This window comes from Mustela putorius, unplaced genomic scaffold (genome assembly GCF_011764305.1).
Source record: "Mustela putorius furo isolate JIRA1106 unplaced genomic scaffold, ASM1176430v1.1 tig00003869_pilon_pilon_pilon, whole genome shotgun sequence".
In the NCBI taxonomy this organism is placed as follows: domain Eukaryota; kingdom Metazoa; phylum Chordata; class Mammalia; order Carnivora; family Mustelidae; genus Mustela; species Mustela putorius.
The window spans coordinates 10,265,699-10,281,059 of NW_025422021.1; the positions used below are offsets into that span (position 1 = coordinate 10,265,699).

Below are 15,361 nucleotides of genomic sequence, written 5' to 3' on the forward strand. Positions count from 1 at the left end.
CCTTGCTAGATAGGAGGTGCCATGCTAAGGACTCTACTTGTTTACATTTACATTATAATTCTTACCTCAACTCTGTGAGGAAGGGATGATTACCGTTACCATGAGCATCATACAGAGGAGGAAGCTAAGGCACAGAGAGGTTAAGTAGCTTGTGTAATCTTAGTAAGTGTTTTAAAATTAATATTATTATTGTCATCATCATCTTCATTGCCATCCTATCACTCAGACATTGCCCTCATCTTAGATGAGGAAACTTGAACATCTACATATGAAAAGGAAATACTTGGAATATGTTTGCTTGGAAAGCAAAATTATGAACAATAAATCACAACAGCTTTTTCTCCCCCATCTGGATCCTGTTACATTGCATTTTTTCCCAAAGTCAAAACTAACCTCTGATATTAGAAGTCAGGAGTAGTTATCATGACTGAGAGATGTTACGATGGTTAATTCTCAGATGCCTGGGATGTTGTTTCATGGTTCGGGTACATGAATGTGTTCACGTTATAAAAACATGTAACTTATGATTTAGGTATTTTTCTGCATGTATGTGGTTCTTCAATAAAATAGCTACAAAAATGTTCAGCAAAGAATCTTTACTCTTCTAAGTACTACAGGCGTCACAGAGGAATGTGATAAAACTAAAATCTTTCCCCTTTAACTGTTAAAACTGGATTTTTAAACCTTTCACATTTACCTAAATGATTTTAGATTGGGTGCACACTAGCTTTCCTTCTCCAGCAGTCACACAAAAGGAACGCAATTCAATCTTTTACTGTGGATTTGGGGTTACCAATGAAACATATTATCCTCTTGCCAGAGAAAGCCCTTAGGGGCTTTGAGCAGGAGAGGGGCTTGTCTCTGATTCACATAAGCCCAGGCAATTACGGTTTTCCAGTCCCGGGATCTAGTTTAGAGTTCTTCAATCTCTTAAGTATCTTGCTCAGGTTAGGGTGCTTACCCTCCCTCCATCATCCTGAATTATCTTTTATTCCTACCAGCTTTAAGTTCTAGTTTATAAATCTTTATGTTGGCAAAAATCGGAACATCTGTTAAATCAGAGTGATGAATACATGGGGATTGGTTATGTTATTTTCTGTATGATTGAAAGAGTTTCTAATAGTTTTGAAGTTAAAACAATATTTTCGAAAGCTCACAAACCTAAGAGTGAATTAATCTCTACTAAGTCGGTGGAAATTGGAGAGGTTCTCATGTGAGTGAGGCATGGAGTTTTCTGCCCATCCTGGCTATGGAGTTCTGCTACATAGTTCACTATCATTCAAAAGCTCCCTAGGCAAGTGAGGGATAACTGCAAAATACCATGTTTGCATAAGGTGTTTACATGTTTTTAAAAATGTATAAATAACCAAACCATGGTGGACTTCAGGAGAAAGGGCAACCTTAACAAATCAAACCACATTTCTTAAACAAGAAGCTACTCTTAACAGTTATAAAAACTTCCTGGAGAGCGGAATTTAAATATTTCTTGCTTCTTTGGCTTGGCATTTACTTAAACACCATTCCTGAGGTTCAGCGAGAAGGAAGAAAAAGGTCTCATAAGCCCATGAGGAAGGGAAGTGGCATCAAACAGCTACTTGTAACTGAAACAAGGGTTTTCTGTTAGAGGCCCTCATTGGCAAGACCATTTTTTCCCCCAGAAAATGATGGAAAACATGAACACATATATATGAGAAATACATGTTAGATCTTTTAAAAGAAAAATTATTGGTAGTGGAATATGCTATTCTGATAAACTTAAAAAGAAAGCAAGCAAGAAAGGAAAGAAAGGACAAATGAAAAGGCACATCAACACCTGAAAATATATACTTTCAAAGATTTAATTGGTTTTCGTAGGACAAATGAAGGTGACAACAGTTTGAAAATGGCTCTTTTTAAGGTAAGTAATTCGTTCACTGGTATCTCATTTACACTCATTAAGGCCCACTTAACAGCTTTACATTAGCTTTAAGTGAACCCCAAAATAAAATAAGAGTAAGTTATTGTTTGAAGTACATTGTAATTTTATACGCTAATTTTAAACGCTTATACATTCTAATTAAATATGGGGTACCTATTACACTTTTCTTAACTCTTTGAATAAAGCATTATTTTGACATCTTTGGTATAGGCTCCAAGCAGTATTATCAACTAATTTCCCTGTGCACCCAAAAAATGTGCCAGAAAGTATCCAAAGACCTCAAGGTTAAACGTAAAAGCAGGGGTGACTGGGTGGCTCAGTCAGTCAGACGTCTGCCTGCGGCTCAGGGCTTGGTTCTGGAGTCCTGGGATCAAGTCCGCATTGGGCTACCTGCTTAGTGGAGAGCCTACTTCTCCCTCTGCCCCTCACCCTATTCATGTTCTCTCTCTCAAATAAATAAATAAATCTTAAAACAAAACACGTATAAGCAGAGAACCGTTTTATTTTTATTTATTTATTTATTTATTTTTTAAGATTTTGTTTATTTATTTGACAGACAGAGATCACAAGTAGGCAGAGAGGCAGGGAGAGAGAGAGGGGGAAGCAGGCTCCCCACAGAGCAGAGAGCCCCACGCCGGGCTCGATTCCAGGACCCTGGGATCATGACCTGAGCCGAAGGCAGAGGCTTTAACCCACTGAGCCACCTAGGCGCCCCCTGAGAACCGTTTTAAAATAATCTTCTTGGGGGGGACGCCTGGATGGTTCAGTCAGTTAAGCGTCTTTGACTCAGGTTATGATCCCAGGGTCTTGGAATCAAGTCACCGGGGAGTCTGCTTCTCCCTCTGCCTGCTGCTCCCCCTGCTTGAGCTCTGACAAGTAAATAAATAAAATCTTAAAATAAAATAATCTTCTTAGATTCCTGCAGTGGCTCACAAAGAGAATCTGAACTCTGAAGCGCAGAGACCCCAGCCTGCAGGCACTGCGCAGGCGGAGCACTCGGGGCTGGCGGGGCCAGGGACCCGGTGATGCGGTAGCAGTGGAGGCCTGCAGGCTTTGCCACCGGGCACTGCCAATTGTGACCCCCTGAGTGCCCACCTCTGGGTAGGGCCGGTCCCACGTCTGGCAGTGACAGAGCCGGGTGCCTACCTCACCCTCTCAAGGACCCCCGGCAGCACCATGTCTGCCCTTCTGGAGCCTCCTGACCCCCAGGGTGTTGCACCAGAACATCGAGATGGAGTCTGTGCGCAAACCCCCCTAAGAGGAAGAGGGGGACAAGATGATAGAACAGAAGATGAAGGAGGAGCAGAGGAGAAGGAAGAAAAAGGAGATGGACGTGAGAATGTCACTGCAGGAGCCCAAGTAACAAATCTGAAGTTTTAGGAGAAGCTTTGGGCCCTAGAGGAAGAGAAGCACCAGCTTTTCCTGCAGCTCAAGAAAAGTTCGACGTGAGGAGGAGGAACGGGCGCAAAGAGGGACCTGACCGCTCTGCCGTCAGCTGCGCCCCGCAGAGCCTGGTTGCTCACACAGGGGCTCACCTCCTCGGCGTGCAAAAGAGCCCTGGAAGACCCTGGAAGAGCCTTGGAAGGTACCCTCCTGGTGGCTGAGAGGACCAAGCAGATGTTCAGACGCCAAGTGCTTGGAACCCGGCACTACGTGGGCTCAGCAGCTGCTTTTGCAGGGAGCCCAGAGCCCGGTCAATTCCAAGGCGGCCCCAGCAGTGCCTACGGAACCGCCTGCCTCACTATGGACCCACTTAGCCAGCCGTTAGGCCCAGTCTGCAGCTCAGAGCACCTTCGGCGTTTCCGGCAGCACGGTACCTGTCTCAGCCACAGCCACAGCTCCACGCAGGGCACTTTCCGCCCACCCAGACAGGTTTCCTACAGCCTGGCGGTAGGCGGTCCTTACAAAGGCAGATGAAACCAACAGACTGGTTTTTCTGACTTTTCCTGCACCCTATGTATCCCCAAGCTCTGCATGCACCCTCCGGACTCTCTGCCTCCCTCCAGCTTCTGGGGAACAGGCAACCAGCAGTAAAGTCGGGCTTCCCAGTTACCAGGCAACCTGGTTCTCACTTCCCCTTTATCCAGCAAAGCCCCAGAATTTGTGGTCCTACCACAAGTGACTATCAGATTTTTATCTTCAACCTGTCCCCCACTCTCTGCCATGGGTGAGGATCCCCGGTGTGTCCCAGTCCAATAAAATCCACCTGCCACGGGGGGGGGGGGGGGGGGGTAGAATCTAAATTTTGAAACATGCCTGTGTATTCAAACTGTCTCACCACATGAATATCATGTAACTGAAAACCTTTAGAGAATCAAAATGCAGGAAGTGATTTGGATGATTTGGAAGATTTGTTTTAGTATCTTGGCACTTAAACATCTCTTTGAAGTGACTGAAATCACAAAGGCGGCTAGTTGGTAACAAATAGTGTGTGAAGAGAGAAAAATCCAATTAATTGCTAGACATTTATAAATATCCAGAAATCCTGCATTGTTAGAAACATCAGCTATATTTTCTTATGCCTCGTATCAATATAACAGATTAGAAATAGTACTGGCTCTGACATCACCTCTTTGTGATCTCTAAAATCTCTAAAATCAGGCACTGAACTTCAAATCCTATGGCTCAGGTTTTCCAAAGGAAACCATAATTCGGCTCTAGCAAACTCAAATAGGAACAACTTGTAGGCAAGACTACATTTTACTCCTTTGTTTTACAGTGTCTGGCATGCAGTAAGCGCTTAATTAATGTATGCTAGTTAAATAGCATGAGATATGAGAAATGAATGAATGAATGAACTTAGAAAAGTATGGCCTAAGTCTGTATCGTTATTTCAAAGCCTATTTTGGCTTTTTAAGAAAGATTCTACAGGAAGAAAAGAAGTTATAACAAAGATTTCTGGTCTAATTTCTTAAAAAAGAAGATTGTTCTACTTTTTAAGGGAAAAATTTTAAATCCCACAAAATCAAGATGAGAAGCTCTAGCAGGAGTCACTTGTAAACTGGAAGGTATGGACTGGATTTGGTCCATAGATGTGTTTTGTTTGATCAGCATCATGTTTGGGGTTTTTTTTTTTTTTTAAATATTTATTTATTTGAGAGAGAGAAAGTGAGACAGAGCATGAGCAAGGAGAAGGTCAGAGAGAGAAGCAGACTCCCCATGGAGCTGAGAGCCCGATGCGGGACTCGATCCCGGGACTCCAGGATCATGACCTGAGCCGAAGGCAGTAGTCCAACCAACTGAGCCACCCAGGCGTCCCTTGTTTTGGTTTTGTGGCTGGTTTACTTTTAGATTGAACCAGGTTTTTTTTCTTTTCTTTTTAAAGATTTTATTTATTTACTAGACAGACAGATCACAAGTAGGCAGAGAGGCAGGCAGAAAGAGAGGAGGAAGCAGGCTCCCCGCTGAGCAGAGAGCCCGATGCGGGGCTCGATCCCAGGACCCTGAGATCATGACCTGAGCCGAAGGCCTGAACACACTTAGCCACCCAGACGCCCCTAGATTGAACCAGTTTTTAAAAATCTGGGTTCTCCTGGATAATTGGAAGCTCTAGGCACTTTGGGCTGGCATCCCCATAGAGCTACATTCCGCTGCAGCTAAGAAGTTTCCTATTTTGTCCAGAGTAGGCGCTCTCTAATTCTTTACAATCCCCCCTCTGCCCTCAAACACACACACACACACACACACACACACACACACACACACACACACACGGCATTTACCTTTTGTTGCACGAGGATCTGACCTTTGGTTAACTGTCCTAATAAACAGATACCAGAGGCTTGACATTAATGTTATTAGGCAACGTCAATTTATAATAAAAATTACCCCCTGATGGACTGGGAGAAACAATAAAAATTCTATAAATATCCAATAAAGCCAAACTTTGGGCTTCCCAGAGTGCAAAACTGTTATAAGCTGTGATGGTTTCCTAGGGCTACCATAATAAATTAGCACAAACGGAGTGGCTTCAAACAACAGAAATGTCTTCTCCCACAGTTCTGAAGGCCAATAGTCCAAAATCAAGGTGTCTGGCAAGACTGGTTCCTTATGGAGGCTTTGAGGCAGAATCCAGTCCATACTTCTCTCCTAGCTTCTGGTGGCTGCTGGCAACTCTTGGTGTGCCGTGGCTTGTAGACACATCATTTCAATATCTGCCTCCATTTCACATCGCCTCTACCCTCTGTGTCTGTGTTCCAAGTCTTCTCTTTTCTAAGGTTACAAGTCATTGGATTTAGGCCCCACTCTAAATAAGGATGATCTCATTTTGAGATCCTTAACTTTACATCTGCAAAGATACTACAGTCACATTCACAGATCTGTAAGATTAGGAGTTAGATGTGTCTTTTGGGGGCCATTGTTCAACTCACTGTATATCCCCTTCAGGGACACTGGCAACCAGGTCTGTAGAGTATTACAGAAGATACTGGCTCCTTCCCTGGGGCTAAAGATACATTATATGTTAATAAAAAATAAAAAAAATAAATATATTGGCTTCTGTGGGGCATGAGGACCTTAATCTCTGATCCCACCAATGCAGATCTTGCCTCTGGTGTCTGAATGGTCTCCCAGAGAAAGACTGGTTTATGGGTGGATATATGGCTGCTATATGAACAATTGCAGAAAGGATGCCCATTACAAAAGAATACCAAATGCTGCCCTGGCAGCAAGCTCTGGTGCCCAGTGTGATCTTGGCAGTCTTGTGTATCTGAATGTTTAGTTGAACAGAGGAAGACACAGTAGTGGGTGCTATACCATTTCTCATATTGATTTTGTTTTTATTTATTTATTTTTAAACGATGGAATGCTTCACGAATTTGCGTGTCATCCTTGTGCAGGAGCCATGCTAATCTTCTCTGTATCGTTCCAATTTTAGTATATGTGCTGCCAAAGCGAGCACTCTCATATAGATTTTATAAGGCCATCCTTGTTAGTATGGCTTGTGGTTTAGAAGACTGACCAAACTTTCATTAATTTAGTAAATATTTATCAAATGCGGACTAGATGTTCAGTAGCATTCCACACACAATGGATACAGCAGTGGAGAAAACAGACAAGGTAGCTTACATTCTAGTAGAAGACAGACAATGAATGAATAAATAACTAAAATAGTCAATGGTCAGAGTCTGGATAATACTGTATTTTGAGTTTGGAGTCAATATAATTTTCTGAAGGATTGGATGAGAAGTATGTCAGGAAAAGAGGAATCCAGGATGACCATATGAATGTCCAGAAAGGATGAAGCTACCATTTACTAAGATGGGGAACCTGTGTAATGAGTGGTTTTGGAGGTATGAAGAAGATGGAGAGCTGAGGTTTGGACATGTCTAGTTGACATCCAAACAGAGATTCTGAGTAGACAGATGGATATGTGGGTCTGAAGTTCCAGGGAGAGGTCCAAGCCAAAGACATAAATATCGGATTCAGTGAATAGACAGTGTTGAAAGCCACGAGACTGGATGAGATCACCAAGAGTATGAGTGCATCAAGAAAGGAGAAGTGCTCAAAAGACTGGATTTTGGACACTTTAAATTTAAAGGATCAGGGAGAAGAGGAGGAACAAGCGAAGGACACTGAAAGGCATAGCCAGTGAAGAGAGTACAGCCAAGCACACCATGTGTTCTTGGAAGCCAAGTGAAGGAAGTGTCCCATGGAGGTCAGTTACACCAAATGCTGCTTTCTGATCAGGCAAGATGAAGGCTGAGAAGAGACATTGAATTAGCTACGTGCTTGCCACTAGTAACTATGTTAAGAGCAATTTTGACTGAGCAGTGGAGTAAAAGCCTGACTGGAGTGGCTTCAAAACAGGACAAGGGAGAGGAACGGGAGATACTTTTTTGTTTATACTTCAGGTGTTGACAAAAATTTCCAAAAATGTTCTGTGGTGGTAATGGAAGCAGAGAACTGAAACAGTAGCTGAAGGGGGAACATGGCATTAAGAGTGCTGCTGGTTTTATAAGGACAGACATTATAACATGTTGGAAATAATCCAACGGTGGGAAAAAAGTTTATGATGCAGAAGGAAAAAGGGAGGATTGATGTCTTTGGTAGACAAGAGGAGACAAATGTTGTACTTCGATGGCAACATTCTAATGGGCCTGACGTCTTTAGAAGATGCATTTCCAATATAATTTGATGCTCGTTCTTCCTAAATAAATCTTTGCAGCCAAACTGGCTAAACAGGCTAATCACTGAGGGGCAAGGGAGGGCACTTTTACTTTAGATGCTATCATTATCATCCCAAATGAGTAAAATTGCATTTTGTTACTAACAGTTTAATGAAGGTACAGAGCTAATCATGCCTTTGTTCTTACTGGCCTACGTCTGTCAGTTCTAGGTGTTATTTTAGAGCCAGATATACAAAAAAGTGAGCAAAATAATCATTTCTATAACATTTTTATTAGTTACATTACAAAGAGATCTGCCTGTATTTATTTATAACAAAAATTCTGTTTTGGGTTGCCTTGCATTGTGTCCTTATGCTTTGTGGCAAGCTTCCTTTCCCTAAAATTGGTAGGTTTTGTTCTTGGTGGTGCTCCCAAGACTGGTTTTGGGGTAGGTATCTGGGGCATTCTCTCCATTGTCCTCTGGGCCAGGCTCTATCCCAAGAGCCTTTTCAACTACACTTAAGTGGACTTGGAATGTGGTCACTTCTAGAGGCATTAATCGGAAATGCCAACTGCCTTTTAAGAAGTACTCAGTTTTGGGACGCCTGGGTGGCTCAGTTGGTTAAGCGGCTGCCTTCGGCTCAGGTCATGATCCCAGCATCCTGGGATCGAGTCCCACATCGGGCTCCTTGCTCCGCAGGGAGCCTGCTTCTCCCTCTGACTCTTCCTTCCACTCTGTCTGCCTGTGCTCGCTCTCATTCACTCTCTCTCTGACAAATAAATAAATAAAATCTTTAAAAAAAAAAAAAAAAGAAGTACTCAGTTTCTTTTTGTTCCTCTTTTAAATGTTACTGAAACGTAGTTACATTTTCTCACAAAGCCAACTTGAGATCATTACACAATTCAGTTTCTCTCCCCTCAGATTATACAGTAAACGGAGTTCTACATGTGGAAAACGGAGGAGGATAGAATTGCTGAAACTTCTATTCCGCAAATTTAAATATTTGAATTTTCTACCTTTTACCGAGTAACACATTCCACCTTGCTGAACCTTTTAAAAGGTCAGCTGCCACTTTGAGAGGGTTTATTTGTTTCACTCTTTTCTGCAGCCTTCTTTTCGAAGGTTGTTTCTCTGGTTTCCTGGCAGTGTTATTTACTTCATGGGAAACATTCCTTTCAGAGAAGCACAAAGCCTCTTCTAAGTTCTCTTTGAAACTCTTCCTTAATCACTAGATATTTACTAGATATTCCACTCGTTTAAAATTTTATTTCAGTTTTAGATATCCCACTGTTGGTTATATTCTCTTTTAGAACACATGTATTTCTCAAAATATATCTGGACTATGTGTCTGCGGGCCTCCATGTGCACACATTTATTTTGTAACTTTTCTGCTAACCCCAGAGCTTGCTTTTTAAAGGTGTTTCACAAGACTCTTGCTTGTTCTCAAATGGTTTTAAGTATTGCTTACTGTTTGTGTATTGTATTTGTAAGGCATTTCATGCTTAGAATAATAACTGTAATTTAGCCTTCCCTTCCTCATCTCTAAATATTTGTGCATCACAGACAAATTCAGTTGCATCCTTTTCATCACTAGAGATCTGAAAGAGCAAAACCTAAAAATTTCCTCCCTGAAACAATTACACACAGTAAAAAAGCCCTGTTCTAGCATGACTGGTCTGTAATGTGTGTTTCCCTCCTGGCCTATAATGTTGATTACTGAACACTTATCCTTCCACTGCTGGACCCGAGGAGACACTGGCCCACTGAGATTTGTACAAACTTGGGAGTACTATGCATGTGCCTGTCTGCAGGAAGCAGCTTATGTTTATGTTGATTAAATGCATTATCTGATTTAAGTGCTTTGCAAATCTGGAATCCAAATAGTAAACAGGAGAGATATTCCAAAACAGATACAAATACCATAACTAAGCTTTAAGAAAACAAAGTTTGCATAAAATAAACAGATGAAAATTCCCCAAATATCCATTTACAAGTTTTTTTTTTTTTTTTTTTTTTTTTTTTTTTTTTTGTAAGAGAGAGTGAGAGACTCCCCTAGGTGGGGCTTGATGTCCCAACCCTAAGATCACGACCTGAGCCATAATCAAGCTTAATGGGCTGAGGTACCCAGGCGCCCTTCCATTTACATGTTTTCGCCCCAAAGTGAGTATGGACAGATTAAGAAAAGCCCATAGTTTAGAGAAACTAGAAACCTTTTAGGAAAACTCTAATGGACTCTAACAGGAATAAAGAATTTCAAGGTGTATTTTAGATGAAGTGTTTGCTCCTCTTAAGAATATTTTGCAGAAAGTAAGCATATTACCTTAAAGGCAGAGAAATGAACCCTGAAAATAAGGGTAAGGTACTTAGCTGCTCTGTGTCTTGGTTTATTCTTAAATCCCTGTGAAAGAATGCACTAGTGGGCATACAGAAAGCACTCAATAAAATGTTAGTGACTGTTTTGTGACCATCTCCTCTTGGGTCAATCAGGAAACAACTAGTATCATCTGTGTTTCCCTTATCCTCACAATTATGAGAAGACTCTGGAAAATTTTCTGGTATTAGGAGATGCTCTGAAGTGCTGGTTGGAAGAGATAAGGAGACTGTTTCTCCTACTTTGAGCAAACAGAGGACGTTGGCAGCTCTGGCCACACTTCAGGGCTCCACCACCAAGGAAAGAGTGCTTCTGATGACAGCAACTTTGGAAATGGAGTATGTTTTTCTCATTTTCGGTCAGTAGCAAAATCACCTAGACTTACCTAAGGAAATAACTTGGCTGCCTGATGGCCCTCACACCCCGTTGCCTATGGCAACCCAGGTGAACTAAGCCTGAGCAACACCTACTACTGCATCCCAGGGTGAGAGGGTGCTGGCCACACCTGTGGAAGGCGGCAGCAACGTTTTACACTGAAACAAAAATCTTTGCTTTGCGAAAGAGATCAGAGCTCTTTTCTTCACTTGTTTGTTTTGGAGAGCCAGATACTGGTGGAGAAAAGGTGGCCTGCTCAAAGACAAGGCTTAGAGGTTTCAGCTGATGGGCACCTCTTTCTGAAACCTTTATGCTTCTATCCATTGTTTTCTGAGCTATAACCACCCCCCACCACCACTTTCTACCTTCTTCTAAATACTTTATCAACCAGGCCTTGACTCCACTTTTTGAAAAGTGTCTACAAATAAATGGGGCTTGCACCACTAGCTAAAGCTTCCTTTCCAGCCAAGCAGCAGAGGAAGGAAACTGTCAGGACACTGAGTGTCACTACACAGCCACAGTAAAAACCACCATGGATGGGGGGAAGCGGGAGTGCAGAGGTGAAATGGGTGAAGGTGGTCAAAAGTTACAAACTTCCAGGTATAAAATAAGCACAGCATGATGACTACATGAATAATATTATATTGTATATTTGAGCCGTGGCTGAGAAAGTAGATCTTAAAGGTCGCTAAGAGAGCACATCTTCAAAGTTCTTACCACAAGAAAAAAAAAAACTGTGTAGCAATGTGAGTGGGTGCATGTTAGCTAGATTTACTGTGGTAACCATTCCGATTTATAAATCCTGAATATAATCATACACCTGGCCATGTTACACACATGAAACATGTGTGTCAATTATACCCCAAAACAAAAATCAAAACAAAATCTGCTGTCCACGGAACCCTCCCTCTCGGTCAGCCTCATCCCAGGCAGCGCAGGCCCGGAGCTGGCTCGTGTGGGGCCAAACATGGACACGGCAAACCCCAGGGATGTCTCAAGCACAAGCCCGTCTGGGAGCCAGGCGGCCGGCCGCAGGCTCTCACCTGGCATCTCCTGCCCGATTCGGGGCCAGCGCCCAACGGGAAGGCCCGCAGGGGAAACTTCCCTGGTCGGCAGCCACAAAAACAAGTTGGGCTCAAGTCCGTCCCATGACCAGGCAGGGCAGCCTAACACCCTTTTGAGTCCCGGAGGTTTCCCGGACTGCCCTGAACTGAACGCTCTACGAGGAGTGAAACCCCAGTTGATGCTTTCCTCACCCTGGCCACCGGCTGACCGGCCGGCCCCTTCACTCAGGACCGAGGCTGGGACCGGGACCGACAAATTCTCGCCCCACTATTTCCCCCGTTGCGTTTCTCTCCCAATCTGCCCCGCTGAAGAAAGTTCCGAGAAAGGCCTCGCCTAAAGAGCCTCTCTGCGCCAGGGACCGCGCAGGCTCCGTCCACAGGGGGCGATTTTCGGGGCTACTGCGCTAGGGAGGCACGGCTCTCCAGCCTCCCTCCTGCGTCCCGGCTTCGGGGGTCACCCGGCGCTTCCAGCGCGCCCCCGCCACTCGCAGCAAAGAGTTAACCAAGGGAGGCCGGCGGAGCGGGCCACCCGCCCGGCAGCAGCTGTGCTCTGCCTTCCCTCCTCCCCGAGGCGTCTGGCCGCGCTCCTCGGCCCCGCGCGCCGCCCCAGGGCCGCCACTGCCCGGCTAGCCCAGGTCGGCCGAGTCACGGCTCGGCGCGCCCGCTGCCCCGGACTCGGTCCCGCCGCCGCGCCCCGCCGTCTCCGCGCCAGGGCGCCCTCCGCTCGCGCCCCGCGCGCCCCCCTCACCCCCTCGCTCGCCCACGTCGGCCCCACTCGGCTGAGAGCGATCCGTCCCGGGCCCCGGCCGTTGCGACCCTCCCCGCTGCCTCCCAGGAGATGCCAGTACCGATGCCCTGGATGAAGACGAAGCCGGTGACCATGAGCACCGGGTGCCAGTTAAACTCGAGCGCGGTCCCATCCCAGCCGAGTCCCTCCCGGTAGTGGAGGACCCAGATGAGGGTGAAGATCACGGACAGGAAGCCGACGAGGAGCGACGACACCAGCAGCCCCAGAAAGCCCTTGTAGCCGTCCATGGCCATCAGAGCCCCATAGCCAGCCGCAAGAACTCTGCCAGGCGGTGGCGGCGGCCTTAAGGTTCTGACTCCGGGGCGGGACGCGGGCTTCTACTCCTGGGAGCTGCCTCCGCCCGGGAGGAGGGGCTTCCCCGCCAGCCGCTGGAATCTCGGGGCCGCTCCCTGGCCCGGCATCTAGTAACCCACCCAGTTCGTTGCTGGGGCGAGAGCTGGAAGGATTACGTACCCACCGCTTGCCGTGTCCATTGTTTGTGAGATGATTAAGGAGTAGGGCTACCGCTAGGTTTTGAGAAGAGAGGTTGGGATTGTGTATTGATTTTGATTAACGAAGCCTGCTGAGGCCCCAGCCCTGAGGACTGGCTGTCTTCAGTAGATGCCAGGAATGTGCCCAAGAGGCCTTACCTAACAAGGAAACTCCTTGCAGTTTGCGCTTTAGAGAGGGAAGACAGACATCTCCTGGACCCTGAATTTGCCTACACAGTGTGATAAATAATGGATCATAAAAGTGCCCACCTACACAGACTAATCTGGACCAAAAGCCCCACTTTGATGAAATGAAACTTCACTCTTTCCCCTCTTTCCAGCATCCCTGTTACCGTCTCCATTAGACTGTCTGTTGCCTGTTGTCTGTTGCTATAAAAGAAAACGTGGCTCTTGGGGCCCCTGGGTGGCTCAGTCTGTTAAGCATGTCTGCCTTTGTCCTGGGATGGGGCCCCACGTCCAGATCCATACTCAGTAGGGAGCCTGCTTCTCCCTCTTCCTCTGCCTGCTGCTCCCCCTGCCCATGCTCTCTCTCTCTCTCTGTTAAATAAATTAAATCTTAAACAACAACAACAACGCAAAACAAAACCAAAAACGTGACTCTGGACTGTGAGGGCCTCTAGAACGCATTGGAACATTCACTTCTAGCTTCCCCCTGTAGCTCATCTCCAAGGACTGGTTTACCATATTGTCTTGTTGCCATTTTGAAAGATCTTTGGATGTGCAGGCAGCGTGTAGAAGTGATTTTCAACAGAAAGACCAAGGAAGTAGGAGTGGCGAGCCCTGGTGGTAGGGCAGGATTAAGGGTTATGAGTAGGAGGCGGCACACTTCACCTGTCATTACTTTGCCCTTAGTGGAGAAAGAGAGGGAGAATACGTATGTCGGAAAGAAGGACCCGTGCCTGCAGTATAAGGCTTTCTGTGGTCTGGCCCAGCCTCACCCTCCTCTCTCGTCTTTACACACCCTGACTGGCCCCGAAGTCCATAGCTGTAAACTTCTCACCCAGCTCCTGACCCCTCTACTCACATCCTTGCCTTTGAATTTTCCTGACCCCATCTCCACCAACACACCTTCTCCAAATCTGCCCTTGCTTTATGCCTCCACTCCCCTACCTCCCCATCCAGTGCCTCTGTGTTTCATTTTCAAACTGTGATGTAATCATCTGTTCCTATGGCTGTCTCCACTCCCCAGACCGTCCCCTGGAGAGTATGAACTGTCTGATTTATCATTTTATTCTTCCTTGGCATCTAGTAGTTACTCAGTAAAGGAAGCGGACTGAGCATATAAGGATCCTGGCCAGAAATGATGACACATTCCAACTGGGCAATTTAATGATGAACGGGACTATTTGCAAAGTTGTGGGCAGGGCATAGGAAACCACAAGGGTTTGGCAGTGCCCAGGCCTGAAGGGAAGAGGGTTACTGGAACCGAGAGAACTGTGTAAAGAGGGCAGTCTCACTGAGGTTCTGGCCTTGAGTTGAGCCTGCAGCGACCTCACAGGCAGGAGGAATGAGAAGCAGGATGAATATTCCAGTCTGACTCTCTTCCCCTCCAGTTTCCTGTCCAGGGTCCCAAATGGCTGACCCTCCTCAGAAGCTGATGTAGTCTGTATAGATCAGCCTTCCAGGACACACACCAGGGTGGAAAAGGGTAGAAGCAAACCCATAGGAACGAAGAGAAACTATCACCGAATCGTCCAGTCTTTTTTTTTTTTTACTTTTTTGGCTCCTGAGTGCCATAAACATTCCCTATTTAATGTTATGCTGTTTCTCTTCCTTTGTGATCTTCAGCTAGTAATTCTTTAACAATGTCATTGCGTCCCTATTCTTTTCCCTTAACGTAGCTATTCCTTGTCCCCAGTTAACCTCTTCACCTCCTTTACTCAACATCTGTACTCCACTCTGGAGTTTATTTTGCTCCACAGAAGCAGCAAATAAGAATCTCTGGGATTCCAGATTCCATTCAATCCAGTTAATGGATTCCATTCCATTTAACAAAACATCTTAGGAGAATGAAAACATGGCCAAATGGTACAGATGGTGTTGAATTATCTTGCACTTATAAGCTAAACTGAGAGGATTTCAACTTTTAAGTCGTTCTTGTCAAAAGTTCAGAAAGAACAGAAAACCAATAAATCATGCAAGTAGTTACTAGTAAAAGTTTATTTATTGGGCACACAGCAAAAAGACAGTTTACAGAATAGGAACATTCAAATCAAAACATGGATT

At 45.1% G+C, this 15,361-nt stretch overlaps 1 protein-coding gene, 1 non-coding gene and 1 pseudogene across 2 annotated transcripts in view; 1 reads left to right on the top strand and 2 right to left on the bottom strand.

The window, feature by feature from the left end:
- The window catches only part of LOC101679032 (plasma membrane ascorbate-dependent reductase CYBRD1), a 35,424-nt gene extending 22,449 nt beyond the window's left edge, over nucleotides 1–12,975 (bottom strand). The window contains exon 1 of the mRNA XM_004744064.3: nucleotides 12,685–12,975. Within this exon, the coding sequence (XP_004744121.1) occupies nucleotides 12,685–12,877 (193 nt within the window). The 5' untranslated portion in view covers nucleotides 12,878–12,975. The remainder of the gene's footprint in view (nucleotides 1–12,684) is intronic.
- On the top strand, nucleotides 1,074–3,858 carry LOC106004948 (annotated as a pseudogene).
- LOC123388037 lies at nucleotides 6,712–6,818 on the bottom strand. Its single transcript, XR_006602571.1, has one exon. It is a non-coding gene; the product is annotated as a U6 spliceosomal RNA (small nuclear RNA).
- Nucleotides 12,976–15,361: the final 2,386 nt, after the last annotated feature.